General features: G+C 49.6%; 7 protein-coding genes across 7 annotated transcripts; 5 read left to right on the plus strand and 2 right to left on the minus strand.

Moving 5' to 3' along the window:
* Positions 1–172: 172 nt before the first annotated feature.
* Positions 173–1433, plus strand: N7539_003315 (uncharacterized protein; the record flags this gene model as incomplete). Its single annotated transcript, XM_056932917.1, has 4 exons — positions 173–352; positions 413–894; positions 969–977; positions 1046–1433. The coding sequence occupies 4 exons, from the start codon at positions 173–175 to the stop codon at positions 1431–1433; spliced, it is 1059 nt and encodes a 352-aa protein (XP_056792876.1).
* Positions 1434–2157: 724 nt separating this feature from the next.
* N7539_003316 (putative extracellular lipase) lies at positions 2158–3858 on the minus strand (the record flags this gene model as incomplete). Its single annotated transcript, XM_056932918.1, has 1 exon — positions 2158–3858. One exon carries the CDS (start codon positions 3856–3858, stop codon positions 2158–2160), a length of 1701 nt encoding a protein of 566 aa, XP_056792877.1.
* Positions 3859–5027: 1169 nt separating this feature from the next.
* N7539_003317 (uncharacterized protein) lies at positions 5028–5692 on the plus strand (the record flags this gene model as incomplete). The annotated part of the gene is made up of 2 exons (XM_056932919.1): positions 5028–5500; positions 5557–5692. 2 exons carry the CDS (start codon positions 5028–5030, stop codon positions 5690–5692), a joined length of 609 nt encoding a protein of 202 aa, XP_056792878.1.
* A 2870-nt stretch (positions 5693–8562) lies between these two features.
* On the plus strand, positions 8563–9720 carry N7539_003318 (NAD(P)-dependent alcohol dehydrogenase; the record flags this gene model as incomplete). The annotated part of the gene is made up of 2 exons (XM_056932920.1): positions 8563–8739; positions 8815–9720. 2 exons carry the CDS (start codon positions 8563–8565, stop codon positions 9718–9720), a joined length of 1083 nt encoding a protein of 360 aa, XP_056792879.1.
* A 1338-nt stretch (positions 9721–11058) lies between these two features.
* N7539_003319 (uncharacterized protein) lies at positions 11059–11531 on the plus strand (the record flags this gene model as incomplete). Its single annotated transcript, XM_056932921.1, has 4 exons — positions 11059–11118; positions 11182–11243; positions 11323–11409; positions 11471–11531. 4 exons carry the CDS (start codon positions 11059–11061, stop codon positions 11529–11531), a joined length of 270 nt encoding a protein of 89 aa, XP_056792880.1.
* A 554-nt stretch (positions 11532–12085) lies between these two features.
* N7539_003320 (uncharacterized protein) lies at positions 12086–12805 on the plus strand (the record flags this gene model as incomplete). Its single annotated transcript, XM_056932922.1, has 3 exons — positions 12086–12264; positions 12349–12474; positions 12556–12805. The coding sequence occupies 3 exons, from the start codon at positions 12086–12088 to the stop codon at positions 12803–12805; spliced, it is 555 nt and encodes a 184-aa protein (XP_056792881.1).
* A 1158-nt stretch (positions 12806–13963) lies between these two features.
* On the minus strand, positions 13964–14470 carry N7539_003321 (DUF2406 domain-containing protein; the record flags this gene model as incomplete). The annotated part of the gene is made up of 3 exons (XM_056932923.1): positions 13964–14073; positions 14149–14232; positions 14353–14470. The coding sequence occupies 3 exons, from the start codon at positions 14468–14470 to the stop codon at positions 13964–13966; spliced, it is 312 nt and encodes a 103-aa protein (XP_056792882.1).
* Positions 14471–16779: the final 2309 nt, after the last annotated feature.

Here is a 16779-nt window from a genome sequence, read left to right on the forward strand (position 1 = left end):
CGACATGACAGGTCAACGGTCACGGCCCGCATTTGTGGGACGTCAATCTTCAACCTTGAAGGACCTTCCCGCCATGGGTCAGCCTATTTACTTATAGTCATGATGCCAGAGTGTGCCTCCCACGGATCGGTGAGTTGAAGAGACAAGTACGCAGCGAGCTATACGAAGAAAGATGGAACTGCCACCAGGTGTCACGCCAGCCTTTTTGGCTGAGGATCGTAGGCAGCCTGCCTTGATCGGGATCATCTTCGTAACGACTCTCTCGTTCATCGTAGTGATGATCCGACTCTACGTTCGCAAATTCTTCATCCGCGAACTGGGATGGGATGACTACTTCATTCTCATGGCGCAGGTAAGTTCATTGCCCACGGCTGAATTCATGAACACAAGACTGAGACTTTTCAATGTCAAGCTCACGAGCTGGGCGACCATGGGCCTTTGCATCATGATCCTTCATTACGGCTCCGGAAAACATCTTCTCGCTCTTGTCAGTAAGCCAGAAGAACTTGTCAAGATGTACAAATGGCTGGTCGCCACGCAGGTCGTGTACATGTTCAACTTGTGGCTCTGTCGAGTCTCCGGCCTTGCTTTCTATGCCCGACTCAATCCCATGCCGCAATTCATCCTATATCTTCGCCTCTCCTTCGCCTTCATCACCGCGGTGTATATTGCACAGACCATGATTATCGCTTTGCAATGCATTCCGTTGTCAGCTCTGTGGGGAGAAGGCACCGGGAAATGCATGGGCTCAAAGGTGGTCTTCATTTCCACGGGCGCTCTCACAATTGCTTGCGATTCGTTGATTCTCCTCTTGCCGGTGAAAATTGTGATGGGCCTTCAGGCCAAGATGGCCCGAAAATTAGCATTGCTGCTCGTGCTTTGCTTTGGTATCTTGTGAGTATCAATTTTGATTCGTCTCGCTGGAGTCCTTGACGAATGTAATTTGCTAACCCCTGACTGCTCTTTAGTGCCGTGGTGTAAGCTCTTCGAGTCAATTTTTCTACCAACACGCAACAACTCAGACTAATGTGAATATTGAAATCAGTGCTTCCGTACTCCGTCTGATTGCCATGATTGTCTCTGTGCAACACCCGGATGACGCCACTTGGTACTTCTCCCCCGTGATTGCATGGACCTGTGCCGAGATCAGCGCCGCCATCATCGCCCTCTCCCTCCCTGCTCTCCGAGCGATCTTCGGATTCTTGAAGGAACATCGCTCCAAGAACGCCAGCTACTCCAACAGCTCTGAGCCCATCAGTCTTGACTCGGTCTCCAAAAAGAAGAAGAACAGAGTCTTTCATGGAAACAACACCTACGAGCATATGACGGAGATTGACGGTGAACGGAGTGCAAGCCAGGAGGTTCTTTGGAATCAGGACAACAACCAAAAGATTCGTGTCACGGATACCGTGAGAGTGGATGTTCGCGGATAATTGCTGACTGACATGCTCGGCCATGGAGTGCTGTAAGACTAAAGTCTGGCACGTGTTCCTGTGTGCTGGCATACGGAACCATGGCCCAGTCTTTCTGAGACGGAGTGGTGAACATAGGTGTGATTTTTCATGGTGTCAAGAAGCCAAAATCAACATAATACGTCGTGCTATGACCCATTCAAGAGTCCCTAGACTCGCAAATCAATTCATGTAATGTGCTTTCTAGTCCGTGGCAGCCCGCGTTCTTCCGAGCATCAACTTTGGCGCTTCCTCATTCCGCTTCACCAAAATAAGTGGACCATGGAACACTCTTTTTTCTTTCTGTTTCGTTGCTAGAGAGCCTTCAAAGCCATTGGACGCGGTGTAGTATTGACCGATTCTGTTTGATGTTTAAACCAGAGTTATGGTCTTACTCCACGGTGGGCGAGGTCATGAATACTGCTGGAAAATCTTTTCTTCAAGAGACAGTAAACGCGTCTTGGCCCCCAAGAGTTTGAGGCAAAATCTCAAAGTGCATTGTTTCCTAGTCTTCACGCCACATGATCTGATAGATAGAGAATCCCAAGACAAATCACCATTCAGAAACGATGTTTCTGAGTATGCCGAAAATAATCATTATCAGGAACTGGTGCTGGCAGACACAATATGACCTTATTCACAGTCGACATCCACTCCCATGGCATGGAAACCCCAGCGAGGGGTAGTCTTGACCCTCGTATGAAACTCAAATATGGAAAGATGCCACATTGTTCCAAATGAACTCAAAAGTGTCTTGTCGAAAGTTATCCGGCAAAAGAGCACCCCGGTCTCGGAAGAATTGCATCAGCATTTGCTTGTCCGCCCACTGCGGCCATGTCATAAAGCCAGCCGATCTTGAATTCGGATCCAAATCATAGACGAAAGAAAGATAGTAGGAGTGAAATGACCGAGACGCGTAATTGGGCAGAATCCCATCGAACACTTGAAGAATGTCAGAACCATGAAAGGTGCCCACAATAGGCGTTCCATAATCATAAGAAGAGAGATATGACCAGAATGGCACATTGGGTTTCGCAGCATGCGCAAACGTCAAGAAGGCTCGTCGAGTGATGGTGAAGGTGAGATCGCCCAGGATGGCCGCGATGCGCTTGTATTGGGGGTACCAGTTGTTGAATATACCGGTGCGGAATGGGGATCCATCGGTTGTGACGTCGGGGTAAGTGGCCACTAGAGCCTGAAGCTGTGCTCGTGACGCGTCTTTGAAGAAGAGCTCTTTCAGATAGTCTACTATCTGCTCAGTTGTAGTGATATTTGCTTGGAAGAGTGCAAAGATAGTCCCCTCATCTTCTTGGTCGCCGATAATGAACGGGACAGAGGCATACTTTCCGTTCGCTATCAAGACATCGGGAGAGTCTGTGAGGGCACTGCCATCCGGCCGAGGGAGGTATGAAAGAGCAACAGAGTTATATGAGAGAATACCAGGAACAGAATTCGCTGCATTCAGGAACGTGGTGTAGTCCAGTTTGCGCAAGCAGGCTAGAGTGTCCGAGGCGCTTGAACAACCGGCAGACCGGACAACCGTATCATAGACAGCCTGGCCCTTGACACCGTCCACTCGATCGGCAGGGACGATACTGCCCGAGTTCATGATTGCACCTCGGAAAAGGGGCTTCCCGTTGTAGGTGTGATCCCCGTCATAGAGTGCCATCTGATCTAGCACAGAGATTGACCCTGCAGACTCGCCCCAGATCGTCACCTTACTTGAATCTCCACCAAACGACTCGATATTGTCGGCAACCCACTGTAAAGCAAGCCGTTGGTCGAGAAGACCCAGATTGGCAGAGTTGTCTTTCAGGATTTCTGAGCCAGGCATGAAGCCAAACCCACCCACGCGGTAGTTGATTGCAACAAACACAATGGGCATTCCCAATTGCATTGAGGCAGATATGAGACTCGACCCATCATACATCGCGCTAGATCCGAGCTCAAACCCACCGCCATATATCCACACCAAGACCGGCAGTTTTGTGCTCGCTTCCGTCCCAGCAGGACGCTGGATACTGACCGTCAAGCAGTCTTCGCCCGCATTGCTGATTGTTTGGAAAAGTGGAATGTTGGCTAATTCTCCAATGACAGAAAGAGGGAAGTCAGAGTTATCGGTAGAGAAGAAGAACTGAGGACAAGCCTTGGCTGGGCTTGTGGCTTGGACAATACCGAGTGGGGTCTGTATGGGTTGCGGAGGTTTCAGACGAAGCTGACCCGTGGGTGGCTTTGCAAAGGGGATACCATTAAAGCTTTCCACACCGAGTACTCCAGCTTTACCGACGACTGTAGCTTGCGGATGTGTGATGATCACTGTTGGTACACCAGCTCGCTTCACGCGATCAGGTGCTGCAAAGACGGCGGGAAGGGCCAGGATGATTGGCACAATGAGAGCGGGCAGCATTCTGAAAGGGTCTTTTCCAGGAACCTATGCTCTAGATGATGGTTGATAGGCAAGTGTTCCGCCAATATAGAGACTGCGCCCAGCAGGTACCGCTGATCAGAATAACAAAATCAACTGGGGGTTGCAGAGCACCATATAAGCACAGCTCGTATGAGAGCGAAGTGCTCACTAGCCTGGAAATCAAGACATCGACATGTGTTTTTCCTCGGTTGAAGTTAAGATCAAAGACCGTGATCATACAAATTCTTGGTTTTCCCTGCGGACCCCGCTTCGAGATAGCAAGGGCTCGGTAAAGACACTTTCCGAGCTAAAAAAGGAACCTGCGCCGTCTCGAAGGTCATAAGACAACGCCAGCGACTACCATACTGAGAGGTTCGGGTTGCAGCGCGAAATAGCCCATACTTCTCACTCAAGACACGGCGGCAGGTTTATTTCTCCGCGCTGTGAAGATTTTCGCAAATTTACCTTTTCACAGCTTTGATTTTCTCACGCCAGAAATAAGTAATGAGAGCAAGTTGTTGCACATGTATTAGCCAATGTAGATATGGAAGATGCCCTTGTCTACAGACATTGTGGGAGCATAGCAAACCTTCCACCTAGACCCGTATCCTATAGTAGTCCCAGAGTCAAGGCATGTCAGCAATTTTGGAAGTTCGACTCGCGTGGGAGGCTGTAACTGATGTAGCATTTAGCGCTATGACGCCGCTGTGCAGACATGAATAGCGGGGAAAACGCGGGGAAGGAACAACGCGCATAAGGCTCACTAGTCGGCGCGCTCACCTATCTATATTCTCGCATTCTTCATGCACGTGCATATCCGGAGCAGAAGATCAGCAACAATCCGGAACTATCCATCCAACACGAGGTTCCGACAAACAATGAATGGTACTGAACACTACCAATGATGTATAAGGCTTTTTCCAGAGATATCGGTGTACTATCTGGACACATAGGCTCGATTTTCCCATGGAATTTGTGATATTCATCCATATAGTCTTACCCAAGGGTGGTGATAGACAGAAGAGTAGAAGATGTATTCAAGAATCTTCGAGACGGCGACTGATGTGCACATGACCAATTGGCCAACGCTGCGCACGGCGGCACGGTGAATGCGGACTCGACGTCCGGGGACTTCATTCAAATTGAGTGTGTCCCCCTCGCCACTTAATATGCAACTAGTATTTTCCGCTTCATTCAACCTCAAGTACTTGTTGGCCAAGAAGTCGCAAAGCTCGCTCATTGCTCCCGCTATGGATGTCTTACCGCCGCTGATTACCCTCCGATTAAATCGAGTGATTACCCTCAAATTCTATTTCGGACCCCCACAAGCGACCCTTGAAGTATTGTATACATGTTGCGTTAATGGTGGCGTCCAGAGTTCTTGCGAGATTACAGGATCGCAAGATTCTTCGTCGGAGAGCTTTGACATATGCGACCTCCAGCTTTGTAGGATAATGACCGAAGCTATCAAACGAAATGACTCACAATTTATTCAAGAGCTTCTTGGTCACGTTGTGGCTATAGATCCGCTCTATGGTCTACAAGCTCTTAATACGAAGGCAAAGGAGGCCCTAGAGGTATTCCATAAGAATAGGTGGGATATCATCAACAAGCCTATAAGCGAACTTGAATCTATATCAGGGTAAGTCGTTGAGTACTAATATCCGTCTTGGCGCAGTTTTCTATTATAGGCCTCAGAACGCCTCTGCAAAAAGCGGCTGAACTCGGTAAAGCGGACGTGTCTCGCTACTCGGTCAGAAAAGGTTCGAACTTGAATATCTTAGATGCAAAAGGTCGCACAGTCGTGGTGTATGCGCGAATATTGAACCAGTAGGAGGTGGTTGATGCGCTCGAGAACGGCAAGTAACTTGCTCCCCGGCTTCTTAATGCAACTACGTATGTGCTAGCGTGATTAAATTGATGATAATGCTTGATCTTCGGCAGCGTCCAAATGAATAACATCAGAAGCGCGCTTTGCTTTGATCTTTTGCATTTCGGCACAATGGTCTTTCGCGATCTATGAAACAGTGGCTAGCAAGAGTTTTTCTGTCGGAATTCTATCATTCATTTATATGCTATCACATCCCCCACTAAAACTCCCTTTTAATGACAATCCTTACCACATGAAGGAGCAAGGTTGTAGCATACCAGATCTACTCTTGTCTTCTCTATGGCTGTTCCATGGCCCACGCTAGTTTGGTTTGAAAGTTTAGTATCTTTGGGAGCCCTCCCCTCCGATCTGCTAAAACTATCACAGTCAAAGTGTAAGACACTCTTCTGAGCCACTACCGTCCATAATTGACCCAAAATACCACCATCGCAAGTTTTCAACTGTTAAATCGACATGCTCAGGCCCAATACTCGACCGTGCAGCAAGGTGACCTACCTAGGTAGGTAGGTAAGGTACCTAGGTTGAATGTAGGGCGAGGCTCTAGTCGTACCCGCCCGCATGTCAGGTGAGCCTCACTATCTCAATTGATTGTAAACCCAAAACAGATCTTACAAGTTCTTTCTGACTGGCTGGAAATATAATTGGAAGCTCGTATGGATAGCATGTGTCCTAGTTGAGACACCTCAAAAACTACAAACCCCGAGAATTTACCCTTCCGTGAATATTTATAAGCATAGTGCTTGGCCTTCAAATGGACTCAAGTGGGCGGAGCTTGAATTCCTCTTCGTTGAGGGGAGGTGCTCCGTTGCTATTATTTCATATCCACTAGTACTACTACCGCATCCTTAACGTAGCCTCACATGGTGGCAAGATTAAGACAATTTGGTTGACTCGGGCTCTTTGCTTGGAATATAGGACTATAAAAAAGGATTATGTCATCTAAAAAACGCCCTGGTAGTATAGTGGTATCATACATCCTTCGGGCTCAAACCCAGATCGCAAATCGGTCTATGCATGGATGTGACCCGCGTTCGATTCGCGGCTAGGGCCTCTACCTCCCCTTTTCTTGTTACTTTTTTTTTCATTACAACACTAATTGCAACGGCAAAGAAAAATCAAATAAGCATACTCATCCGGGAACCCGGTGGTCAATAACGTCCTCCGGTCGCATCTTCATGATTCATGGAGGAGGGCAGACCCAGCTACGGCACGGAAGCCCCCCTGGCAACAGCAACACCGCATATTCCCACACACTTCAAACTATCCCGCGTGGATTTAAAGCCACATCTGGTTATCTGTGAATTAAGAAGGCTGATGACTAGTTTAGCAGGCTGATATTCACCTCCATTGTTTCAACTTTCGCCGAGATCGGGCTGGCCGAGAATGGAGAAACATCCATGAATGATGGTTAATATAAGGAAGCTAGAGGCGGGCTTCTTTTAGTTCGGTCATTGGGCTTCCATATGGCAGACAGCAAATGCTAATCACTAACCCTCTGGATCTCAACAAACCGCGGTTGGTTCAGAGTCTTCATGGATTTCATAATGAACGATGGCATGAAGAATTCCTTCGAGCGTCGTTCGCTGTCAGCCGAGTCACGCTCCATAGTTCGCTCACCGATCAATCCTCGTACTTTGTGTATCTAACTATCTACGGTGTTCAACAACATGTCGGGCTTGAGCGCTACTCGGACACACATGCCAATGGCTAGTTCCAATGCTTCAGCATATCTGCAGCAAATCCTGCACTAATGAGTATCTATCCGACGTCATCCGCTGATTCGGAGACTTTGGCTAATAGGGACCGTCGGGGTCGGCTGAATTTCGAAGGATTGGGTCTCAATTTGTTTCACGGCCAATCGTCTAAGGCCCTCATCGTATCACCCGTTGTTCTATCTCCGCCCGATCATTATATCCGGCCACCGAGTACTCGCGGTCGGCTAGCCGTTGGACTTATGATCCGAGCCTCGGTCAGTGAAGATATACTTCGAAGTTCGAAGTAGTCGTGGTGAGCAAGAGTGCTTTGGTGATTGCAGGTCTGGACTATCGGTGCCTACGACTTATTCAAACATACCATCGTGGTGGCCACCGGTAAACTCCTCAGAATAGGGGGAAATGGCGGCTCCATCGGCACATCGGTTCTTTTTCCTTCCTGGTCATTCTAGAATCTTGAACAGAAATGTCAGATACAGGCAAGTTCGGATTGTGGCGGAACGGCAAGGATGTGGTGGCCTGAGGCATGAGAAATATTGACCGGGATGACGAAAGTCATCAGAACTCAAAAACTTAAATCCTTGCGCCGGGTCATTCCCACAGAAACGATTGGTGATGACAGCGTCCATGAGTGCGGTTGGCATGTACACATGGCGCTCATCAACCGCTCGAGCGGGCTGGGACGTCGTGGTCGCCACCACCAGGTGTCAAGCTTTTCGACCGCACCCTTCGCGGACATACAGATGGGATGGTGGTTAACCCCGTTGATGACAACAGCCCATCGACGGACCTTGTGGGTCCGATGAGTCCATATGAGAGGTTCGAAGGCGATCTTGGCTATCTGCCTTTCGCGATGAAACACGGAAGCTGTGCAAGATCCCGCTTCGGACTTCGAGACGAATCGCCCAGTCCACCGAGTCCGGTGCTGCCACTTAGACCGAATCCTCCACCGTATCCATCGATCCACAGTTTGTCAGAGCAATGACGCACCACAGCTCGAAGGGCCCTCTCTGTCCAGATATAAGAATCTTGGAATCCGCCCGACTCGTCGATTTTTGAAGCAACAAATCTATTCAATACATTGCACTACATCTATTCACCATGGGCTCTACCGACTACAAGTTCGAAGGATGGATGGGTCTCGATAAGGAGGCCGCCAAGGGCAAGATGGTCTGGCAACAATTTGAGCCCAAGCCCTGGGAAGAGACCGATGTTGACATCAAGGTCACTCACTGCGGTATTTGCGGCTCTGACATGCACACTCTCGCCAGCGGCTGGGTATGCGATACACCTCTTTGACTCCCTTCCAAGCATTTCTTCGAAAGAGTAGTGCTAATAGATATGTTTGTACAGGGTCCCACACAGTACCCTTGCTGTGTCGGCCACGAAATTGTCGGTGTCGCCGTCCGTGTCGGCTCCAAGGCTGAGGGCAATATCAAGGTTGGCGACCGTGTCGGTGTCGGTGCCCAGAGCGGCTCCTGCCAAAATGTCAACGGCGACTGTGAGCCTTGCGCCAACGGCCTGGAGCAGCACTGCGCTCGCATGGTCGGTACCTACAACGGAACCTACGCCAACGGCGGCAAGTCCTACGGCGGGTACGCTTTGTACAACCGCTCTCCCTCCCACTTCGTGATCAAGATTCCCGATGCCATTCCCTCCGCCGAGGCAGCGCCCATGCTTTGCGGTGGTATCACCACCTACTCTCCTCTCCGCCAGAACGGCTGCGGTCCCGGCAAGAAGGTTGGTATCGTCGGTGTCGGCGGTCTGGGCCACTTTGGTATCCTCTTCGCCAAGGCTCTGGGTGCCGACCACGTTGTTGCCATCTCCCGCAAGTCTGACAAGAAGGAGGATGCACTCAAGCTCGGTGCTGACGCTTACATCGCTACCGGTGAGGACGAGGACTGGGAGAAGAAGCACGCAAGCTCATTGGACTTGATTGTCTCCACCGCCTCCTCTTCCAAGATGCCGCTGCTTGGCTACTGCCAGCTCCTGCGTCCTCGTGGTACTTTCATTCAGCTGGGTGCCCCTGAGGATGGTCCTTTCCAGCTTCCCGCCTTCGCCCTCATCGTGAAGGGCATCAAGCTTGGAGGTTCCTTGATCGGTAGCCCCGATGAGATCCGTGAGATGCTTGACCTGGTCGTTGCTAAGAATGTTCACCCCTGGATCGAGGAGCGTCCCATGAAGGACGCTAACAAGGCCATTCAGGATATGGACGCTGGCAAGGCTCGCTTCCGCTACGTTCTGGTCAACGACCACTAAAATGACACATACCGCAACGGAACTATCAGATGCTGGCCAGGAAGTTTCGACGAAGCTATGATTATACTAGACTACTTGTAAATAGACCGTGTACAATGTGAAACAATGTGAATCAATTTAAATCCCTACATACGAACACGCTTACCTATGTAGAATGGATGCCTTCCAAACTCATACCATTTTATCACTCAGCACACGCCCATGTCGTGGCTATTATGACCTTAGAAGCCTTCGTGGAAGATGAATGCGGTCCAATTGAACGGAAGATAGCCATTCTTTGCGTAGTCTTGGCGCAGGTATAAAACAAGCTTGCAGCTTGCTTCCACCCAGGTAAATATTGGCTCATAGCTTCAATATTAGTTTTGGTGGCCTTTTCTGCACGCTCTCTGGGCAGGCTGCCGGTTAATAATTGCATGACTGAGTTCTTTCTCATCCTTGAAATTCTTCGCGCGTCTGATGAGAGAGAATGTGCCCTGGAGTTCAAATATCGGTGATGCTGGCGTGAAGCCCACGATTTCGGAAGTGCACACCTCAAGAAGGCGTGATGCTGAGTCCCATAGCGGCCGAATTTCGCATACCCCACGAAGGTTGTTTCACAAAATATTGCTGGGCCCAGCTCAATAGACCTATCCGGATCCTCGAATACGTCTCTTGTCATGGCGCCGACACCGAATGTCGAAAAGTGTCAAAGGACGCACCAGCAAGAGGTGCACCCGCTGAACTCGGACGCCTCAGATTTGATCATGTTGCAATGCCGGTGACTCAAGTTGTCATTCATGGGCGAAATAAATAATCATGAACACTTCCTCTTGTATACAAGAGCCTGGTCTCCGTTCCAAAATCGAATGCTACAGAAATCCGTGACTCTACTGACGGTCGAGTGTAGAGTGTCCAGCCGTCAATGGATGCAGATATCGAGGGACCGTACATGAAGGTGTAGTGGGAAATGTCTGTAAAGGCACCCTGTAGAATTATCAGCGCGAAAATCACTTGTGTGCAGTAGTGGAAATGCCAACTGCGTTACCTCTAGTTGTTGTGAGAGTGGTCCACCACGCTCGGCCTCAAAAGACGAACATAAGGCATGAGGCCAAAATTGGTCTAGTAGACCAACTCGGATGAGACAGAACGGTTCATCGTGACGTTCGTGTCTTGACGGAAACTTCCGAACGCGTGATCCTCGCCACTCTGTGCTCACCTCCTCTTCTGCTCCCCAAATTTCCCTCCCCCAGATCAACTCAATTTTCGACGTACCACAGAGCCCCAGCGCACTTTCTCGTCTCCAGAATTCACGAGCAGCATTTGTTCACGTCTTTTAAAAACAACCCACCTCTAGACACGATGCCAACCGACAACAAGCGCAACAGATACACCTACAAGAACTCGGGCACCAACAGCCAGGTGGGACCACGCAAGCAACTATGACCGCCGCAATCTCGGAGCTGACATTTTTCTACCTGTCAGGGTAACCACTATTGTAGCCGTGATTACGACTCTGGTCAGAGTGGCTATCACTATTCCAACCAGTGCGTATCGTCCTTTTGCTGGTTGTTTGGATTATACTCGGAGACGACGCCAGATCATGCTCACTTCACTTACAACCAGGAATGGATCGTACTACTACAAGAACTCTGACGAAAGCACTTACTACAACAATGGCAAGGGCGAAGCCTGGTACACTCCCGCCAACTCGTGAGTCTCAAGTCCCTGCACACTGCCAACTTGGAGTTTATGCTGATACGGCCTACCTTAGTGACAATACCTACTACTACTCCAACAACGGAGACGATGACAGCGGCAATAGCAAGAACTAAAGGTGCAGCCAAGGCAGATTTGCTTCCACCGGCGAGTTACTGATCAAGATTGACCGTCTCGACTAGTTGCGCCTGTAAGCCGTAACTGGGGACGAGGAAGATGTGCTTTTTGTGCTTTGATCCTGGCCGGCGAAGGAATTCATTCATGGATCTTCTGTCAGCTGGGTGCTTTCCATCGAGCTTATGTTATGCAGCAGATACGAATCGATGCCTTACTTGCTTGTTAAGATACTGAATGACAAGTCGCAATGAAGATGAGATTGATCTATCCACTTAGTCAGGTGACGAACTCATGTTTTGAGACATTCAGGCCTACGATTGCCGGATCTGAGACGGGTATAACACTCTTGAGTCCGTCTCACGGCTTTAACCACCTTCATCTGATTATCAACGCGACCCTCATGGCGTTTTGACAAACACAGCTCAATTTCCGTCTCGAAGGAGTCTCTCTGAATATTTATCTAGCCTTTCCGAAGAATTTACAGGACATAAGCAAGTCTCTCGCCAGCCACGTCTTGAAACAAGGCCATTCGGTCCTTGGCACAACTCGTGGGATGGGGAGGGCTAGACAGCGATTTCCTGGCTTTGAGCAGAGCGGCGGTATTTGGATCACACTGGATCCCGGGCAGCCCGACGCTTATGACGGGGCGCTGCAGCTAGCGCAGAGAACTGGAGTCGATGTCTTGGTGAATAACGCAGGCTTTGCATTCATCGGGGGCGTAGAAGATACAAGGTGATTCTTGCAAAGCACACAGTCTAAATCTGACTGGACAAACGCGTGAGACCTCATTCGGGGGGCTTTCCTAACTATGCCTAGCGAGGAGGAAGTGCGCTCTCAAAAGGAGGTCAATGTTTACGCACCCCTCCGTGTCGTTCGGACCATTCTTCCTCAAATGCGCCAGAGGCGAGCAGGGGAAGTTGTGCTTATCAGTAGTGACGCTGGGTAAGCATCACTCGGTCCGGCATGTTGATCGACCTGCGATAATATATTTCCAAATTTTTTTTTATTTGCTTCAAACAATAGGTTCATCGCAAGACCAGGTCGAGGTACCTACTCAGCCAGCAAATTTGCAATCGAAGCGATTCATGAATCACTATCCCATGAGGTCCAAAAGTTTGGAATTCGAGTATTGATCGTGGCGCCGGGTGCATTTGGCACATCTTTTGCGTCCCGAATTGTCATCCTTTCCAAGTATCAGAAGAGCGGAGGTTACAGTGAAGACTATCAAGGAACCAGTGTCCAGCAGATGGTTGATATGTCGGTCAAAGAGTGAAAAGTTTCTCGACACGGTCAGGGGTGATCCCGAAAAGGCTGCGAAAGTGATATTCATGGCGGTCGAAGATGGCCATGGGTATCTCCGATTACCTCTGGGCGCTGACTGTGTGTCTGCACTGGAGGACAGACAAGATTGTCAGTCTCCAACGGGATTTGAATGCGACGCGAGAAGTGGCCATGTCTACATGTCTTGGTTGAGAGTCATCTTGCTCAATTGTTGAATTTGGTTCTTGAGGGGGTTCTGGCCAAGCTAAAGTTGGCAAAGACGGTATGTCAACGTGCTGAGACTTGCGATTTGAGCGTTTTCGGAAAGAGTCCTCGTGCTGCATATGCCGGTACCTATCGAGGACGCGCTACACCTGAGGCTCCTGTGATGTCACGCTTGAGAACCTTAGATTTGAAAAGAGGCGATGATTCGGTGGACATAAGTCTGTTGCATGAAAATTGTCATCGACATTCAAGATACATGGACAAGAGCCGATCGCCAGAGTACATCGATTCAACGCGTGGGAGCTGACGCGTTAGATGGGGCCCATGATCATCTAAGCGTCCTGTACATCGGCAAGCAGCGGCCTTACTCGGGAAGTACTCGGAGAATCTTCAGTTCCGGCCTCTTGCGGCCTACTTGCACTGTGGCGTGCACTGTGCAGTGTACGAACCAGAAAGTGAGTCTCAACAAAATTAGCTCTCTGCGGACCGACTACTATGATGTGAATGTCCATGTGTCACACGGTCGGCCCGGTCGGCTTTGCAACCTGTCATCATCTGCTATGCGCATTTGGCCCTGAAGATTCAGGTCGCGTCGAGATGATTAAACGTGCCAAGCTTCCAGATTATGTGCGATGGCTCGAGGACCCTGCGTATGTGGGTCAGGAAAGATCTAGAATTAGTGCCCGGGCGATGGGAACTGATAGAAGTCTCTACACACACAAATACCTGGGACTGAGGGCTCTAGAAGGCTAATGTTGTCCATATTCCTCGTACGTCGTCGGCGAACTAGGCAAATAGCATTAACGTACACACCAATCGTCCCATATTGTTACCTGAGAACACCCAAAAAGGACCAAGGAAATTTCAAATCGCTATCGTTGTCTTTCTATCGTATCTCTTTCTGTCGTACGAATCCAGTTAGGAGTCTGGACTGGTGCAAACCGTCTCACATGCGATTTTGCTTCCGTGTTGACTCGATCGCGGCTTCGAATCCTCGGATAGTGTCTAATGGGCGCTCGAAGCGGGGACGAGTTGGGTTGGAGAGATCGGGGTCGGCTATAGACGTGTTAGTATATTGTTCGCATCCTCTCTTCTAGCATGAGACCATTGGAGTTTGGACACAGAACGAACCGATGACTTTCCCCTCACGATCCTTGTGTTGCATGCTTCTTAAAGAAAAGACGTCACGGTTGCCCATGTCTGCGCTGACAGCCACTATAGAGGTCGAAGTATTAGTCGCATTCCCAAAGCGGTAAAGTGTGATGCATAGTAGGTGAGAATGGATGCACCAGGAGACTTTTTGCTTATTTCTTCTGGATACCTGGGGACACTCACTAGGCTGTGCCTCATACAAAGCCGCATTGGGATCGGCTTTGCTCTGGATGACATTGTTGGAGCCTGCCGATGACTGCAGGGAGCCACTGCGAGAACTGGCGGAACTTGAGGAAGGCATGATGAGTGGCGTGTTGGATAGTAGGGTACGAGGCTTATACAATCGACCTCTTGTGAGAAGCAGATGGTTGATGTCTATTGATCCTGCTTATTTGAATATCTCTCAGTGATAATGAAAATGGTGAGCCGTGAGGTATGCGGTAGGGCATGCGATGAATCGTGAAGAGCAAGGGCTATGGGACCCTCCAGGCGCCCCAGGTTGTCTTATAAGGAGAATCTCCAAAGCGTTGGCTCGCCGATTTGGGATATCATTCCATTGCATGATTTTAGGAGTGTACAATGTACCCGGTACATCCATTCACTGTAAAGTCACTAGTGTGCAGGGTGTAGAGTGTAGGCCTGCAGGGTATGCAGGACAAGCTCGCCTAGTAAGACGATCGCCGAGCTTTCTTTCTAAAAATGGATCCTGGGTCCCTCAGAAAAGTAAAGTCAAAATCGCAAGACTGTCCAAGTACGCAATAGGCCCAAGTCCAATTCGATGATCAATGAGATTGTGGCAAAGACCCCCGTTAGCGGGCCCTCGACCAGTCTATAACCACGCATTAGGCCGATCGCGACCAGCGTGCCTGAGCCCAGGTCCGCGATGACTTAAACCTTACCTCGGTCAGCTCCTACATATGACGCTGAAGGCTACAGATACCACGATCCGACTGGTCAACCAGCATCACTCCTTCCTAAGGAGGAGACCTGCTGAACGAGGGATGATCCCAATCAGAAGCTTTCCGACGCGCAATGCCTGGTGGCTGAAGGGCGATGCTTCCGTCAGGTACCACTCGCAGATGCAACCAACGGGAGGCGACCAAATCCCGGCAGCCTAATCTGGTACATGCACAGTTCCTGATCCATTGAATTCTGGCATCAGACAGAACGTGAAGTGAAAATGTTGCATATGAGGCTTCGTACCAGTACTGTCTAGTGTACAGCATTGTCGCCTTTGACTCAAGAACGAAGAAGTCCGCGGCTGCACCGGGTACCTAGCTGCTTGCCCTGCCACAGTGAGATTACTATGCCCGCGTGACGGTGACGTGGATGAGTCATCCCTTTTCCCACCTGCAGCACAAACGAGCCCGACACGGATGTCGGTTTCGTCCGATCACATGCAGCGCCGTCAGCAATGGACCTGGTACCTACCGGCACACAATCATAGTACTATCATCGTATCCCTTTCCGGTCATTCACCCTGGTCTCGAGGTGGGAGAGTCGACTGCGCCCACAGTGCTCTTGCACTGCTGAATAAATCTACCCATGGTTGACCTTCGAAGGGCTTTTTTGATCCCCTAGTCTGTGGCTCTGTGCAATCCTCACAGCCCAGCACAGTGGCTCTTCTGCACGCAAACTTGTGTGGCGTTTCGGGTTGGAATGGGTATGGACCTATCATATGAGGAGGATGACTTCATTTAGAACATAGCTGGTGGCCTGGCTGTATGTTTGAACATCGCACTGAGTTAGGAGTCTTTGAAAAGAATGCATTGTACCGGACCTCCTCGATATGTGATATCCGGACGAAGCCGCTTGTGTACCTAGGTCAACGTCAGGTTTGCTTTCAGTACAGTATCTCTCCGTGAGTTTACCATTCACTTAAGATCAGGGTAGTCATCATGAAGAAGCATGAGTAAAGGACGCGATCTTGTGGCGCGAGTCTAACCGATCAGTCAGAGGAAAGCTCCAGCTCGCAAGGGATAGATGGAAATTCCTGACGCATAACGCCGCATTGAGCGATGACCGTCTACGGATACACCCGTAATCCATCTAAAGCGGTTTGACAGGTCAACATTTTTCAACATGATCATGAAAACTCTACTAAGTCAAAACTTTCGACTGGAAAGTCAGACCTAGGTATATGGTATGGAGATTCATGTGCCATTTTACGACGGTATTTGGTCGGTACATGTAGAGTCCTATCAAGGTCGAGTCAATGAGCGTCCAGTCACTAGTAGGCGACTGCAGGTGGCCGATAGAAAGCTAGCGATGAATGATATCAACTTCAGGCTCGGCGAGAGTCACCCTGATGCGGATGTGCTCACGGGCATGTCCATTATCGAGTCGATGCACAAGCGCTCAGAACGACGGTTTGAGCCGAGAAGCTTGCAACAAAGGTGATGAAGTTCCGCAAGGTCAGGCTCTGCGAAGATCACCCTTCTACACTAGGGAGTCTGGTCCATCTCGCACGTGTTTGGGAGTCTATAGGTCGACGGGCAGATATTATTGATCTGATGAAGGTCTATGTCGCGAAGCAGCGCCAAATCATAGCCTCTGAAGACCAATGCAATCTGTCATATTCTAACATGCTGGCAGAATGGGGATCGAAGA

Source organism: Penicillium diatomitis (assembly GCF_028827545.1).
Source record: "Penicillium diatomitis strain IBT 30728 chromosome Unknown utg000003l_segment0_segment0, whole genome shotgun sequence".
Taxonomy (NCBI): domain Eukaryota; kingdom Fungi; phylum Ascomycota; class Eurotiomycetes; order Eurotiales; family Aspergillaceae; genus Penicillium; species Penicillium diatomitis.